We start from the raw sequence: 17,171 nt of genomic DNA, 5'->3' as shown, positions 1-17,171 counted from the left end.
TGTTTATCTGCTCTGCGCAAGACATGTTGTATCAGTGGGAGATATGGTGGGTATCGGGTCATTCATTCCGTTCTTTACATTTGGTAAGATGTTTTGAACAGGAAGACTCCATGCCATGGAGAATCATAAGGGAAGTAATTATCAATCAGGACTTTGAAAGTTTTGCTACTTTATCTACATAAATTCACCTCCCAACCTCTAAGATACCATTTTTCCTTTTTTATAGGACTATCCTAGTTTGTATAACAGGTGAATTCCTAAGATTATGTACGTTGACTTTTTTTTTTTTTTAATTGAAGTGTGGTCGATCTACAATGTGTCAGTTTCAGGTGTACAGTAAAGTGATTCAGTTATACATAGATATGTATTCCTTTTCAGATTCTTTTCCATTTAGGTTATTACAGTATATTGAATATAGTTCCCTGTGTTTATTTTATATATAGTAGTGTGTATCTGTTAATCCCAAACTCCTAATTTATCTTTACCCACTAGGTTGACTTCTTAAAAAATTAATTCAGATACATTATGACAGCTCACTAACTTAGAATATTAGGGCATCTTTGGATTAATTTGTTCACAAGCCAATCACCCCTTCTGCTCTTGTCTCCTCACCCAGATGTATGTTCACTCACATACCAGGTTTACTTGACACAAAGTCAAGCGGGTCTAAATCCATGACACTACACGCTTAGAGCAGGTGGTTGAGTTGGGAGGATGCAGTGGAAGGACTTTCCTGCACACCTGAATTTATTTTCAAGGCCATTCTGAGGCTCTGTTTTTTGTCACCTTCCTTTAAATTTAAATTTTCTCGTCAATAATGACGGGGCTTCTGGCCTTTGGAACAGAGCACTCAGTTTTTATCCAGTCCCAGGAGGCAAGGGATCGTCTGCCTGTCCGTGCAGGGTCTGTGTGTCCAGCTCTGGGCACGGGAGCAGTATAGAGTTTGGGCAAGTGGGTGTTTTTAGTTTTTGACCGTGGGGACGCCCAAGTGCCGGCCTCGTTCACCCCAGGACAGTGGGACTGGCTGTGATTCTCATCAGAGCAGTTAAAGGAAGGTCAGTGGGATGGGGACGTGGTTAGCCTCACTCAGCCTGAGGTGTAGAGGGCTTAGAAACAAAGGCTTGTTCCGAGAGAATTGGGGGTTTTAGTTCATGGGGACCTGGAGCCTGTCCTCCCCTTGGTACCGCGATCAGGCTGAAGAGGTGTGCAAGCTTTCTGATGAACCACGGGCAGGAGGGGGTCAGCCTTGGTGTTGCATTTCCATTGATTTCATGTGGTTTATAAGAGATTGGAGCGAGAGAGGTCTCTTCCTTCACACCGTGTCTCATCCTCTTACTGTTTTAGTGGAATCACAGGCCTTGTAGTGAACAGGCCACAGTGGTTTATTCTCAGTCACTGGAGCAGAGCTCTAGGAGCTGGGGCAAGACACCTGGGGGCTTTGAAGTCTAATTTAGCATCCCCTGATTCCCATGGGCCCAGGGCTGTTTGGGTAGAAAGCAAGTCCTGTTCCCAGCTGGGATGTAGACACAGGCTGGTCTGCGATGGCTGGAAGGAGAGGGGTGTGAGCGGATGGCACTGCGCTCAGCAGGGAAGCCCCGGGGGCTTCAGCTCTCCAGGTATTTGGCCTTTGCCTGAGTCCACAGGGAGCATCAGGTCCGCAAGAGTCAGGAATCAGAGAGAACCTGTGCTGGTCCAGGGAGGCTCTGCTCCACCCGCATGGGGCCGCCGCGGCCCCACCCCTGGGGCCCCAGACAGCTTTGCTCCGGGCCTGCTCTGCAAAGAGCCAGAGGAAGGGTTTCCTGCTGGGGATGGCGGGGCTGCCTGGGACAAGCTGCAGGTGTGACAGGGGCGCGACGTGAGGTGGCACCAGGAGAGGTAGCAGGGCTCTAGCGGGGGGACAGACAGGGTGGCAGCCCTGGGACAGTGAGCTCCCAGGATGCGGGTGGTGGTACGGCCGCCCCTGCTGGGTGCGGAGGATGTGTGGGCGGGGGCCCATGGGGTCCTGGGTACCGGTGCCTGCTAATCACTCCACAGGATCTCTGGGGGACTCTCCGTGAGGCCAGGGCCGGACAACTGGGGAGAGCGGGAATCCGCTTCTGACAGCAGGCGGGAGGTCCAAGCATCATGGTGCCGGGAGGTACAGCAGTCCCGTAGAGGTCCCGTTAGAGGATTTGTCCAGTTCTGGGAGTCACCAAGGCGATCCACATCTGTGGTGACAATTGCCAATCCCAAGCGTTTCCTAAAGTACTCTAAGATCCTGGAGTGTCTTCTGGGTCCCTCAGAACAATTAGTGTTCTGAAACAATTAGTGAAATAATATGAGACATTTGTATTATGCTTCGTGTTTTTGGAGGATGATGGTCTGTTTGCAGTAAGTGTGGTGTCTCATTTATTTGGATAGTTGAGTTGATCAGAAACATTTATTCCTCAATCCCTGGGCAAATAGAAATGTTTTTTCTGTCTTGACGCCGCTCAAGGACTAGTACCGCACAGCTCATAACACTAACAGCTTACGGCCAGCATCTCATAGCCCCACATTCAGGGCCTGGATCCTTGTCTTCACTGTGTGAATGGGGCCTGTGCGCTCTCCACCCGCCCCCCAAACCCCTCACCGTGGGAGCCATCCCTGTAGGTAGCTTATCCGGTCCAGTTAGGAACAGGTGATTGATGTCTCGTTTGGTTCCTCCCCGCTCCCCCGTAGCACTCAGGAGGTGGAGCGCGTGTAGAATGTACCGGTGGTCGGCTGCCCGCCCAGCTCTGAGCTTCCCCCAGCATCTCTGCCGAGATGCCCCAAGCAGGCGGATCCCTACCTGGCTTGGATTGTCCGTTGTCATTGGTCACCCGGATGAGACTGCTGTGATCACTTTGCCACTCAAGGGAAATGAGTACCATTTTACCTTATTTTACTGATCTAGTCAGCTATGAGTTTTGATTAAAGGCTCTGTTTTACAGCTGATAACAAAAGTGAACAGTGTTCCGGATGGATGCCTTTAGGGAATCAGAGAGGACTGATAACCTGCCAGCCTCTGGAGACTCAGATCGCTGCTAGTAAGATGAAGTGCCCTGATTTCCTGAGTGACAAGCTCCTCTTTAGGGAAAATACGAAAGCTGTGAAGGTGGATCCAGTTTCTCCCTGGCCTTGGGAGAAAGCAGTGTGGCAGCTTCCAGCACGATACGGGGTAGACAGGGAGATAGAGCTACAGCAGGAAATCTTCAATTCCTATTAAAATTCTTTATGGCCTATTGTATATTTAGCAGATGTTTTCAAGCCAGTCAAAAATGTAGAAATGACTGTAATTGTTGAGTCAGAGTTACTTTTGTGGAAACAAAACATTATTCTATCACTATACGTATATCACAGTTTCCTTACCAGACCTGAATTTGATTTGCTTTTTTTAATTACAGTCTTTCATAGTTCCATGAATGTTCAAATAACGACAACAGAAAAGCATGAGGAACCAGAGAGGGAAAACTTTTTAAAGTGTGCAGCTTTTTTTTCTTTCTAACTTGGAAGATAATGCTCATGACTATATAGAGGGTATGAGATTAAATATTTCCACAGTTGTATTTTTAAATAAACGCTTGAACCTGGCTCTCCATTTTGGAAACCTGGCAGCTCCCACATGGGCAAGGCCATTCATTATATTTCTTAGGGTGTCTGACGTTTCTCCAGCTGTTATGTTCGGGTTTCTGGGTTTGTTATGTATTTGGAGTATTGTGTACAGTGACAGCTGCTTATTCTTTTGCTTCTTAGCTTATGGGAATTGTCCTGACGTGCTTTCCTGAGAACAGAATTCTCAGCTCCTGTCATTTTAATTTTACTGGAAGTTAGCTCGTCTGATACTTTCTGTTTTCATTTTATTTTTATATATATATATATTTTTTTATTTTTATTTTTCTGTTGATGCGCGGGCCTCTCACTGCTGTGGCCTCTCCTGTTGCGGAGCACAGGCTCCGGACGCGCAGGCTCAGCGTCCATGGCCCACGGGCCCAGCCGCTCCGCGGCACGTGGGATCTTCCCAGACCGGGGCACGAACCCGTGTCCCCTGCATCGTCAGGCGGACTCTCAACCACTGCGCCACCAGGGAAGCCCCCATTTTATTTTTTAATTTGATTTTTATTTTATATTGGAATAGAGTTGATTTATAATGTTGCTTAGTCTCAGGCGTCCTTGTCTGTTACTCTTTGCCGAGTAATTCCCTTTCTGCCCCATTTCAGCTGAGCTTTCAGCACAAGATCGGGATCCTGTATTGCAGAGCCGGCCAGAGCACCGAGGAGGAGATGTACAACAACGAGACGGCCGGACCAGCTTTTGAAGAATTCCTCGATCTGCTGGGCCAGAGGGTGCGGCTGAAAGGATTTAGTAAATACCGGGCTCAGCTGGACAATAAAAGTAAGCTTCAGACTTGCTTGTGTGTGCACAGATTTAATGCTCCAAAGGTAGGCGCACCCCAGACATCTAAGCTAGCGGTCCCGCGCCCTCCCCTTCTTGACCCCCTGCAGCGGCCGAGCTGGCTTATTTGGGATGGAGTTGAGATTTCCTCAGATGAGCAGAGGGGGCACATTTCTCAAGAACTCTGTGTCTCTCACAAGCTCAACGGGTCCATTCTTGTTCCCATGTAACGAGAGCAGAGATTCCCCGGTGTTCGGTGAATAATCTTTTAATATGTTCTTCTTTCTTTTCACCTCACCTGTCCGTTACACCCTGTCCCACTGCAGCAAGGATGAGCCCCGCATTCATTTCTGAAAGTCTAAACATCACCACATCCACTCAGGCCGTGCTCACGGCCTTGTCTTTGCTCGTTTCCGTTTTCGCGATGTTACCTGGGGAGCTGGAGCAGTGATGAAAAAGCTGACGCATCCTGCTTTCCAAGAACCTTAGTCAGGTCCCCTCCTAGGATGTGTGAATTGGTCTTGTCTCTCCATTTAGGTAACCGTGTTCCTTACGGCCCTCATAAATTCTGAGCAGTTCACCTTCGTATTTGTGTTGTCATTTAGTTGCTCTCAGCACACCTGGTAAAAATACCAGGCAGGGTAATTTCGTGTATCTGGGGAAATTCTGCTTATTGTCAAGCAGTTAAGCGCTTGCTCTTTTAATGAAGATGATCAGATAGATTCTGAACTTGGAGGATCTGGGGGGACATCTAGCACTAGAGGAGGGGCCGGTGGGGACTCTTCCCTGGGGGAGGGTCAACGTGTGGCCGAGCCAGGGTTGGCATGGAGGCCACCTGAGCCCCTGCGGCCCCTGGCCCGCTCACCTCGCGACCATCAGAGATACTTGCCTAGATCGCCGGTGGTACCACTCTTAGTGCGCATGGCCTGTCATCAGTTCTGGGGTTCTGATCTGTTTTTGAACCTTACACTTAGAGGATAGATCGCAAGACCTGGACACGGTGTTGGCTCACATGCGGGCCCTGTGTGTCCTCCACACACGCCAAGGTTGGAGTTTGACTATTAGGCTGAATGTGGATAGCTCATGCCTCAGAAATGTTAAGGTTAGAAAATAATTTGTGACAGCCATCGCAAGTATCCACATCTTTTAAGAAGGATCAGGGAGACCTTTTCTGATTTTCTCCTCTGTTTCCTGTGCAAACTCCCCTTACCCACAGACCGCCACATACCCCCTAGAGGTGCTGGCGTGCCAGCCTTAGGGACGTCCTTCCAGGAGAACCACTGTCAACGTGGACTCATTGCTATGCATGCCTGCCGTCCCTCTGCTGTGGGATGGATTGGGGAAGCATTTTAAGAGCTTCTGAGCTGTACATTCTATAAAACTACAACAGAGGTAATGCAGATATTTTCCTATGTATAGAATTGACATCAGCTTGGAGTTTTCATGACTTAAGAGATGTCTTTAATACATTACAGAGGTAGTGCTAAGTACTTTGGTACAAGGAAATGATAACTTCAGAACAAGATTTTGATATGTTGATTCTAATAATCAGCGAGTCTTCTATTTTTATGAGCAGGACCTTCTATGAGATGCAAAGAAATCATGGCATGCCTTTAGAGAGGAGGTCTCTAAGAATTATGTTTCATGGAGTGGTCAAATAAAAAGTATGTCTTTCATGAAGTGGGCAAAAAAAAAATATCTTCCTTCTTAAATACAGGAGAGTTGTGTTGCAGTTTTCATTCCGCCTGCCCACAGGACCTTGGGCAAATCTGGGCCTCATTTTCTTCACAAAGAAAAGTCAGAGTTTCGGGCTAGAGTATCTGAGATGTCCCTTCCAGCTTTAAAATGGGTTGTTCCTCTCTTAAGTACAGAATGAAATGGGGTAGGAACAGAGGCGCTGTGAGCCGCTAAGGTGCTCTGCTATCCAGTAGAATATAGACCCCCAGGCCATGGCCGGCCTTTCTTTGGTTGGCTGCAGAGAATGATAAAACCGGAGACTGCCGTGATGGCCCTGTATCTCTCTCTCTCTCTTTTTTTTAATATATTTATTTATTTATTTTTGGCTGCGTTGGGTCTTCGTTGCTGCGTGCGGGCTTTCTCTAGTTGCGGTGAGCAGGGGCTACTCTTTGGTACAGTGTGCGGGCTTCTCACTGCGGTGGCTTCTCTTGTTGCAGAGCACAGGCTCTAGGTGCGCGAGCTTCAGTAGTTGTGGCATGCGGGCTCAGTAGTTGCGGCTCACGGGCTCTAGAGCGCAGACTCAGTAGTTGTGGCATGCGGGTTTAGTTGCTCCACGGCATGTGGGAACTTCTCGGACCAGGGCTCGAACCCGTGTCCCCTGCATTGGCAGGCGGATTCTTAACCACTGCGCCACCAGGAAAGCCCCCCTGTATCTCCTTTTGAACAGAAATATTTGCAGCAAACCCTTGAACAAGCTTGAGCTGACCTTTTGCATTACCCTTCTGATGTTTAAAATAAAAACTTTGAAAATATTGAATACTTAATTTTAGAAATTCGTCCTTTAGCACTACTTGGGATAGACAAATTATGACCACATTTTTGAGAGTGTTTCTCCCCCTTCCCCCTAAAAGTGAATTTTTCTTTTTTCATTATGAATTCCTGAATCTGAAGCCCATTGACCAGACTGTGAAATATCTGTCAGCATTTCTCTTACTGAATTTTAAGCATCGTAGTAGCAGTGTTGTGAGGGGAGTCATTGAACCTGCAGGGTTAGTTCATCCTCTGACCTTCAGTGATACTTCTTCGTGGGAGGAACAGTCGTCATTCCCTCACGACCGGCCTGCTCACTTCCAAAGCCACGTTTCATCCTTAAGGTCCTGAGACAAGACAGTTGAAATGGAAGATTACTCTCTAAGAAGTCCTAAGAAAAATAACAAATACGCATTTAATGAATAGCTAAAAGAGAAAATGGGGACTGGATAATATAGAGCTTATTAGATGAATATCCTCTCTGACCGTCTGCAAGTTAATTTATCAGTATCCATAGATTAACATTGTACATACTCCCCTTATGCGTGAAATTTCCTTCTATGAGTACCTCTCAGCACAAAACTGTATGCAATACTTTTTTCTAGAGGATTTTCAGGACTATTTCTCAGTTGGATATAAATGTTGGGAATAAGAATATGTTGCGTGATTTAGAAAGAAAATAATAAATGCTCATGAAGGTTAAGTGTTTTAATGTTCTTAAAGTAAACATTTTAATTTTCAGATTAAAAAAAGGTTAGCCCAAGATCACTACGTAGAGTTTCCCCAACAAACACAATGGAATAAACTTTGTTTTCAATAATATCGAACAGTATTGTTTATTGTTGTTTAAAAGGTAGACGATAAACCTGTATATAGATCAAGGATTGAGAACGGCAGTCTTGAGTTCTGTTTACATCTTAATTTCTATTTATCTTTTTGTCTTTATCCATATGCAAAGTGGTTCAAACCTCCATCTTAAAATTATTACTTAAACGTTTTATAGTCACTGTTGGTTTGGGTGTCTGAAACTCTCAGTGAGGTAATCTGTTGATAATACAGATGGGTTTCGAATTTGCACAGAATCATTCTGCTTTTCAAAAGATGAATAGCTGTATGATTAACAGGGATTCAGATGTCATCGTTTTTTTAAAGTGTATCAGTGCATAATATGCAGTAAGAGATCACATTCATCCTCCCTGGTCTTAATCACATGACTGCATCATCGCATTGCCTGTCAGAAAGAGAAGAAAATTACTTCCATCATTCAGGGAAGAAATCCTTAACGTCTTTCGTTCCCATTTCCATATGAAGTCAATCCTGTTTCATTTTTCTGGGTTCTGGAGGGTCAAGTGCCCAAGAATAACCGATAATTAACTGTAGACACACGCACACACACACGATGGGGCAAGGATAACTTCTGGTTAGCTCAGCCCCGTCTAATAATTGCACCCAGACCGGCGCCAGGCCACACCTCCTCCTGTGCTCGCCTGTACTTCTTGTGGCAGCAGCATCTCGCCCATGTGGGTCGTCTAAGTTAGCACTGCGAAGGCAAGAGTGGAGAAGAAAAGAGAGGGGAAACCATGCGTTCAGTAGAAAGCGCCTGGGTGAGAGCAGATGGCAAAACTCAGGCCACAGGCGTGGGCTGGAAAGTGGGAGAAACAGGGCCTAGTGAGAGAGCGGGGCCACCCCCAAGACACTGGTCCTTTATCGTTGGGAGGTCTGTTCTTTTCGGTTGAATTGCCTTTTGTAATAATGACCTTCTAAGTGTTGAATTGCTAATCTGCAGTGGCCTAACTTGTTCTTGCAATTAATCTTTGTTTTCAGCTGATTCTACAGGAACGCATTCCCTGTACACGACGTACAAAGACTACGAGCTTATGTTCCATGTGTGCACCATGCTCCCACACACGCCCAACAACAGGCAGCAGGTACGGCCTCCTCCCACCCCCACCCCCACAACAGATGCCACCTCCGAGGGCAGCCCTTCCACGCTATCAGTGTATTTCGAATTTGCAAAGCATCAGTAGGTTTTTCTCTTTGAATGGCATTCACAGTCTTTGACTCTTTTATCATCTGGAAGTGTTTGGGCTTTAAAGGGATTATTACGGCACACGTTTTATTGCACTCTTTTCTTACAGAACTTAGAAACTCTTCCGCACCCACCTGGATTGCTTGCCAGGCAAAATCTTAATGGGAAGCAGTGTCAACTGTATTAATTACAGAAGAGGTCAACTAATGTAACCTGACCTTCGGTTTCTGCGTGTGCGTAGATAACTTCTAGAAAATATTGTAAGAAAGAATCTTGTAACTCACTCGTGGCGTTCTTTAATTTTAGGGGTTTGATTACATTTGGGGTGAGTGCAGAGTTAAAGCAAGGTTTGTTTCCACGCTTAGAAAACTTAATTTTGCTGATGTCACGTAACCGCACTCCTTTGCTCTAAGTTAAAGCAGCAGGGACTACACAGTAGTTGTTCAATAAGCATTTGTCATGTGAATGAAACTTAATTGTTGCAGAGAACTTTGTCTTTCTTTTTTACGTGTTTTCCGAATGCTGATGAAATGCAATGAAGGTAGTCAAGGGGTGCATTTTCCCAGCGAGGCCACTTGCCCTGTTCCCAGGTGGGAAGAACCACCTTAGATCCCCCAGCCAAGAGGAAGAGGCCCCTGACCCCCAGCCCGGCTTTGTCACATTTGGGGCTGTAGCTCCTCTGTTTATTCCTCTTCCCGTGGTAATTGCTGGATGGGTTTTTACTACCTAATACTTAACCTCAATCCCTTGTCCTTCCTGTATTTTCTACAGGGTTTTCTAGTAATCAGAGTTCTGCCCATTACCTTCAGAGGAGCTGTCTTTTGATCACGTGTCTATATGTTTTTTATGACATGGAGTTACAATCTCTAGATCACACGTATGAATTTTACACATGTTGTAAACTAAAGGATTTCTAGCTCTTCAAACGTTTATTTGGAATAACGCCATATAGACTCACTCAGTGTTAAGATGCTCGATTTTAGACCATGCAGTTGTCCTTGCAGATACTTTTACGATCATCCAGTAATTAAACTCTGGGTGAGTTGTTGCTGAGAAACCTGATAGGGCTGACTCAGGCCCAGAGACCCTATCAGTAGGTTAGTGGAAATAGAACCAGTGCCTTTGGACCCCACTCATGGAGCATTCAACTCACAAGGCCCTGCCAGCTCCCCAGTTACCTGAGTCACAGGTCTCCGAGTCCACTCCGTTGTTTCTTAGAGGGCAACCTCTGAAATTTCGAAGTCCCTTGACTTTGCTGTTACCAGAACTCAAAGCTGGCTTCCCCCGTGCCCTTTTTATTGAACAGTAATTAAAAGTGTGGTTTTATGAGTTCTTTGTACCAGAGTTTCTTTCACTGAAACTCTCCCCGAAAAGTCCTGCACATAAAAACGTGGATGGAAGGATGGGGGTGGGGAGTGAGGTACGTGGGTGTTTTCAACTTCCCAAATGGGAGATTAAAAAAACAAAAATCCCTGTACATTGAGATTGTATATTACAAACTCCGTAGCCTAAAGACTTGTTGGTTCCATTTTTGTTTTCCTTTTTTATCTTGAGTGAGAATCCGTGGCATTGAATGTTATGCCGACGCGTTAGAGGTAGAAAACTGCTTGTTTTGCTTCTTTAATTGCTCTTGCTATGTGTAGAATATATATGATCTTATATGTGTTTCATTGGGAAATCTACATGCTCAACGTAGGATGTAGCGAGTATTCGCAGTATAAAAGGGATGAGTGTAGGATGGGGGATAAGAGTCATTGGACTTGTATTCTGAACTTATTGTAGTCATTTGCCTTGTGGCCTTGGAAAAGATTCTCAGTCTCTCAAGAAATTTGACAATTATATAATGAGGATGTGGTCTAGGTGGCCAACAGTGCGTGCTTGGGGCCCTGTACTGAGAAGAAAGAACTCTACGCCGCGGCTCAGGCGGGAAGAATGCTGTATTTTTGAGATACCTTCCAAGGGTTTGGAAGTGGGGGGGAGTGGCACACCTGAGCGTATTTGGACAAGATGATGCATAGCATCTCCCTCTTAGTGTTCGAATCCCGTGATTCTAGGGCCTTCTTTGAGGCTTCCTCTTTCTAGGTTGGCAAAAAGCTTCAGCAGAAAAATGTAGTTCTTAAGAGCAGGAATTCTAGAACCTTCCTGGATATGAATCCCAGCTACTTAGCTTTGTGACCTTGGGCACAATTGTCTGTGCTTTATTTTCCTTTATCCCTGAAGGTAGAGACTGTTACCTCTTTCTTCACGGAGAGTTGTATGCACACAGAACCACTGCCCAGAACGTGGAGAGCAGTCAGTTAACATTTGTTGAATGAATGAATGAACCTTTCTTAGATGGTAGTTAGAATTAGGTGAGTTAATATGTATAAAGCACTCTAAATAGTGCTGGCACAGAGTGTGCTCAATAAGTTTTAGGTGTTATTATAATTTAGAACTTATGAGATAGAGAGGACAAATGTTTTAGATGACTTAATTTGCATTTTATCTTCCTGTTCCCAGTGCTAAAGACCTATCATGAAAAGCTAAGGCCTGAATAGTTAAGAAAGGAAGGGACTAATTTACCAATAATTTCAGAATATCATTTTTACTTTGACATTTAATACTTTGCTAATCACGACCAGAATATCCTGGTCATAGATCAGTGATGGCGCTGTGCAGTCTTGGAACACGGACTTTCCAAACCTGTTGCAGGTGGTGCTACTTTGCCGTCTCTCGCACCCACCCCACCCGTGCCCACAGGTTATGGTAATACCAAGGGCATAAGTGTCGGAAGTGACCATCCGGGTTCACGACTGCAGTTTGAGGCCACACAGCTTAGCAAAGTTAACTGGTCTGTACGTGAATTGCGCCTCTGACTTTGGCCTCATCAGCCCCATGTAATTTGTGACTATTTCACTGTTCTAGATGCATCCACATCAGATACAATTTCTTGTGTTTGTTCTTGTAATAAATCAAGCTGAAAGCTGATTCCAAGATGTATTAAAAGTCTTCAGAGGGTCCATGACAGTTGCAAGAGAGTTCAATCTTTGGAATGTCTGGACTCTTACAAAGAAAACGTAGCCAGATAAGGAAGCCCGTTCTTGGAGTGTTTTCCCTTTTCAGTCAAATCCCCCAGGTCTCTCTCTGGGTCTGCTTGGCAGTCAGTCAGTCCACTTTTCCCAGGGCTGTGTCCCCTGGCTGCTTCCCTCCTGCTTGTCCTATAGACAGATCGTAGTTAAGCCATCATGGGGTGTTATCAGTGGGACTTCACTTTGGCAGAGACAAACTAAGTATATAAACAGATGAAGGTAGCATGGTTCCTGGCACACAGTAAACTTTTGTGTGTGTGTGTGAATGCATGTGTAATGTTAGAACTGCCCTGCTTGGAAGGGGTTTCCGAGCTCCATGGAGGTCCCTAAGGAAAAAGACAAAACCCCTGGGTTTCTCAGATTCCATCTGAAGAATCCTGGTCTTAGCCTAGGGATGGGCTTGATACCTACAGAGGAAATAGGGACAGAGCTTGTTAGGCTAGGCTGGAACCCTTTCTCCATATAATTTACACAGATGGTCAGCCCCTGCCTTAGAAGGTTTGTGTACATACTTCTGTAAGTCCCTAATTGGTACAGCTGAAGAGTCATTTAAATATTGGAGGAATCTATCTCATTAAGTGCTCTCTCTACAGCCAGGTCCTGACTGCTCTTGGGTTCACCTATAAATAGTAATCTGGAATATTTTGGAAGCATCAAAGGCATATCCAGCTTTTCATGATTAGCTTTATTCCCAGGCCAGAAAGAAGAATGTGTACTTATACCAGATAATAAGAATTATTGCTTTGCAGAAGGGCTGGTATTGCCCAGTTTCAGAAGAGAAACATTTGTATCGTCATAATCTTTTCTTATCTTCACTTTGTTATTAAATCATTAAAAATCCGCATTCTTGGTTTATTTCTGTTTCTCCATTTCCAAAATATTCAGTCTTGCTTAGCTGGTTTGTGCCTCTACTCTTGCCATTGGTAAAATATTTTATATAATATTTTTATATTGGTTATATACAATGGTAAATCAACAATGCATCCTTGAAACGGTGATTAAATTTGAACTTTTCTTACTGATCTGAGATCACAGTGGTTAATTAGAGGTCACTTTTTTGTGGAAGCAAAGGAGGCAAGATCTTTTGTATTTATGTGGTAATGTGTGTAGGTTTTCCCCCTCTTTCTTGCTGGTCAGACTACTATTCTATGTTCACTTTTTCTGTGTCTTTATACAGGAAACTTTATAGATGTCTCTTAAAAATGAGAGCAAAATTCTGACCACTGGTACATGATCTTTTGAGTACAGAGAATATGAGGGGGCTGTGTTGTGTGCATGCATGTGTGTTTGTGTATGTTCTGTGTGCAAGTGTGCAAAGTTAGGACGGTCCCTGAAGGAGGAGAAGCTAGCGCACCGTGTAAAGGGGAGACACTTTCTAAGCAAGGGTTGGCGAACGCAAGGCGCCTGCTGCAGAGACAGGTGGGCGTGTTGCAGGGATAGGGTGGCTGTCCAGAAGGGGAGGGGGGGTGACGGGGTCAGACTCCGGGAAGGATCGGGACAGACCAGTCTTTGTCAGCCCTGCTCCTACTGCTGGGGCTTTCCGACGATACCCCAAGGACTGAGATCCAGAATTTATGACTGTTTTTTCAAAACGGGATACATTTAATTTTTTTCCTCACTTCTGAACTCATCTCTTTGAATTTCAGAACTTGTAATCATTAAACGATGCAGTTTTCTCTTTGAAATCATGCTCATTTTCACATGTTTGCTTCTTAAGACAAGAAACTCTCTCTGGAGATCCGCCTTCTCCAGTTTCAAATTAAGCTTTCTCATCGCTGACCCTGAGAGACTTCTTCTGAACGACATCCCAGCCGCGTCACATCTTCTTGTGACGGTGCAGCCTCTTTCCCCCTCTCCTCCAGAATCAGGTGCGACATGCTTTTTTTTTTTTTTTTTTTTAAACTTCCCAGGTTTTTTTAAAAAAAGAATTTAACAAGCGATCCTATTTGCATAGAGGCTGGTAGATCTAACCAAGTTCAACTTTATGCCATTTTCGATGCATATGCAGCTGCCTGGAGGTTGGTTGTTTTCACTTGCTTTTAGTTCTTGCATGAAGTTAAAACTGGACCTGTGAAACCCTGAAGTGTGTTTAAGGAATTGAAGATAAACCCACAGGTTGCTATTTCTGTAGCATCTGTATGTTTTTTGTCAGGGAATTGGGTGAAGAATCACAGTTTCACTTTCCTTGTCATACCAAGAGCTTATTCCTGGCTCACAGCTTGAATCAAGTGTCGGGAAGTTAGCAGAATTGACTCTGTAAATCTAATACAATATTTATTAACTCACTCTCGCGGTTGAAGACTCTTGAGTTGGCCCTCTTGGCACTGAAGAAGTGTTAGGAGCTTCTCACGTCTGGAAAGGCCTGGAAGACGTCGTTCCTTAATCCCCGAAATAGCACCGGCGGCGTCTTGGTGACCAGGAACTTGCCTTGCTGTCTTGCTGGGCCGACCTGGTTTATGGGCTGCCGTGCCCTTTCTGCTTCCATTTCCGGAGTCGACTTCTACAGAATTTCATTGACGAGTTAGAACAAGACATAACTAACTGCTGAAGAGAACCCTAACCTTTATATAAGAAGCCCAAGAATTACTTAGGTTGTTCACTGTCTGACAATGAATGTTTCCGTGAACCTGCCAGATGCTGTATTTCTTTAGTCTCTAAAAAGATTCAGATACCCTATTGATGGGCCAGGTGTTCATTTTTCATTGTTCATTCTCTACAGAGAGCTTGAGATTTTATTTTCCTCTTTTTTTTTTTTATTTTGCGGTACGCAGGCCTCTCACTGTTGTGGCCTCTCCCGTTGCGGAGCACAGGCCCCGGACGCGCAGTCTCAGCGGCCATGGCTCACGGGCCCAGCCGCTCTGCGGCATGTGGGATCTTCCCAGACCGGGGCACGAACCCGTGTGCCCTGCACCGGCAGGCGGACTCTCAACCACTGCGCCACCAGGGAAGCCCTATTTTCCTCTTCTTAATGAATCTCCTTGTTCCCTGCCCTCCCCTGCACTTTTTCTACAAAGTGCATTTTGTGACCGTGGTTAAAGTAACTAGAATTTTAAAACTATTTCTAGCCCATTTTACAAAGCAAAAGAATATGCTTAGAAAGGGGCAAAGGCGGGTTGGCACGTCGTCGAGGTAACTAGCCTTAAAGTTTCCTTTCACTTGCGCTTTAAATGTTCCCGTGGTGAAGTGTAGAACTGGACCCATGGTCTTCCTTCAGGAGCAAGAGAAATGGGTAGGAATAGCTGTCCGCGTTTCACTGACTAATGAGGCTGGGCTGCCCTCTGAGGTTAACCCAGGAGGGTGGCCAGCGGACGCCCTAGTCACTGGGGAAGGAGGGGCCTAGAATTCCATACGTGGCCTTGGCCCCGGCAAGCTCCATCTATCTTCTCGTCAGTCTGAGAATTCCCGTGTTTCACGGAGTTCGAGAATTCCCACGTTTCAAGGATATAGAGGAAAGTACAGTGTAGGCCACTGTGTTCGTGCTCAGCAAATACATTGAACACACTGTTAGGTAGTTCAGTTTTTCTTTCCATTTTTCATTTGTTCCTGGATTTTGTTGTCCTGTTACAGTACACGTGAATCATGTATTTCAGTTATTGCGGAAACGAGGGAAGAATATATCTTAGCCTCGTACAGTTTTCAGCTTGTCATGACGCTTGTTTTATTTTTTTATTTATGTTTCTGGCCGCGCTGTGTGGCTTGCCGGATCTTAGTTCCCCGACCAGGGATCAAACCCTGCCGCCCCCTGTAGTAGAAGCGAGGAGTCGTAACCACTGGACCGCCAGGGAAGTCCCGTGATGCTTGTTTTCGATACGTGTGCTTGCCTTGTTTTCTTTTCTTTTCATGAAATGTTTACTGTGGTTAACATCTGTGTCCACTCTAGGATGGGTAAATAGTAACACAGTGAATAGATGACTAGTTTGCTAGTGATTTTTTTACGTGCATCTTAAAATATCACCTTTTACTTAAATATCTAGCGAACATTTTTAAGACGACAGCTGGCTCATTCATGGATATTAGTATAGCTTTCAAAACTTCACTCAGGCAGTAAAACGATTTTTGTGTGTTTATAACTTTAACCATCGGGATTTAAATAGCAGTTTTCCAGCATATGAGTCAGCGATTTAACTGGCCCATAGTAGGGAACTCTGGAAGAAAGGACATTTCGTTCCCACTTTTCCAGGCCTTTTATCATGCTAGATCACAAGTCAGGGGCCTGACAATGAAATCCTTTTTGTATCTGGGTTTAAAAGGTTTTTAAAAGTTGAAATTAATGCTCTTTACAGTGAAGTATGTTCCGTAAGTGCCAAATAAATTTAAGCACGAGCTTGTTGCCTCTGTTATTGCTCGTAAAGAGAGATTTACTACCCGAGATTACCCCGTTCCTGCAGTGACATCACCAACTCATGTAAGGATTACCGTCTCTGTGAAAACTGAGGGTCCCAGACTCTGGGAGCACAGGTCCTGATGGCTTTAGGTGCGTAAGCTTACGGAGTGTATGGATTTGTTGGTGTGTATTCACAGTTGGTCACAATTTTTTGCGCGGTGTTACGTGGCTGTGATGGTGTGTTTGTAACGCTTGTTATTTCACTTAGCCAGTGTGTGTGTGTGTGTGTGTGTGTGTGTGTCTGCTGTGTCCTGGGCAGCCCATTAGAAACTGGGAAACCAAAAGTCAACGAGATACATCTCCTGCCCTCGTCATGATTATGACCTGACGCAGGAGAAGTAAACCAAGACTTAGAACAGGACACGACAGCTAATGTGGTCGCCGTGGGCCTGGGGTATGGGTGCAGAGCCTGTGCAGTCCCTCCAAGGACGTTCTTTCCAGTGTGTTGGTAGCTCAGCAGAGACCTGAGTGGTCTAGGAGAGACTTGGGGTGAAGGGGGCATTCTCGGCAGAAGGAACATCGCAAGTAAAGGGGTTCAGGTGTTACTGACCTGGGGTTCCTTCTTCCTGATGCATTTGTAATTTATTGGGTTTTCCAACTGTTAATCTGGTGGAATTCTCTGTTCCTGAAATACATTGAAAGGCTAGATTTCAGTTAATAACAGTCTTCTGTATTTTTGTTGCAGAAATGCACGTGTCATATAAGCCCCTGACACCCTCGTGCAGGACTTTCAGCCACTGTACCTTCCCCTGGACGCTCTGCCGTCTCCTCCTTTTAAGTCGAAGAGCTTAATCTACAAGATTCCTTAAAG

The 17,171-nt window shown here is 45.1% G+C and overlaps 1 protein-coding gene across 13 annotated transcripts in view; it reads left to right on the top strand.

Moving 5' to 3' along the window:
- SIPA1L2 (signal induced proliferation associated 1 like 2) overlaps positions 1–17,171 on the top strand; it is a 238,102-nt gene that overhangs the window by 153,949 nt on the left and 66,982 nt on the right. For all 13 annotated transcript variants that reach the window (XM_049696795.1, XM_049696794.1, XM_049696793.1 and 10 more), the window contains 2 exons: positions 4,218–4,392; positions 8,704–8,807. In XM_049696795.1, coding sequence (XP_049552752.1) covers positions 4,218–4,392; positions 8,704–8,807 — 279 coding nt within the window. The remainder of the gene's footprint in view (positions 1–4,217; positions 4,393–8,703; positions 8,808–17,171) is intronic.

This window comes from Orcinus orca, chromosome 14 (assembly GCF_937001465.1).
Source record: "Orcinus orca chromosome 14, mOrcOrc1.1, whole genome shotgun sequence".
Classification (NCBI taxonomy): domain Eukaryota; kingdom Metazoa; phylum Chordata; class Mammalia; order Artiodactyla; family Delphinidae; genus Orcinus; species Orcinus orca.
The sequence above is the reverse complement of the archived record's forward strand: the minus strand, read 5'-3'. Positions and strand labels throughout refer to the sequence as shown.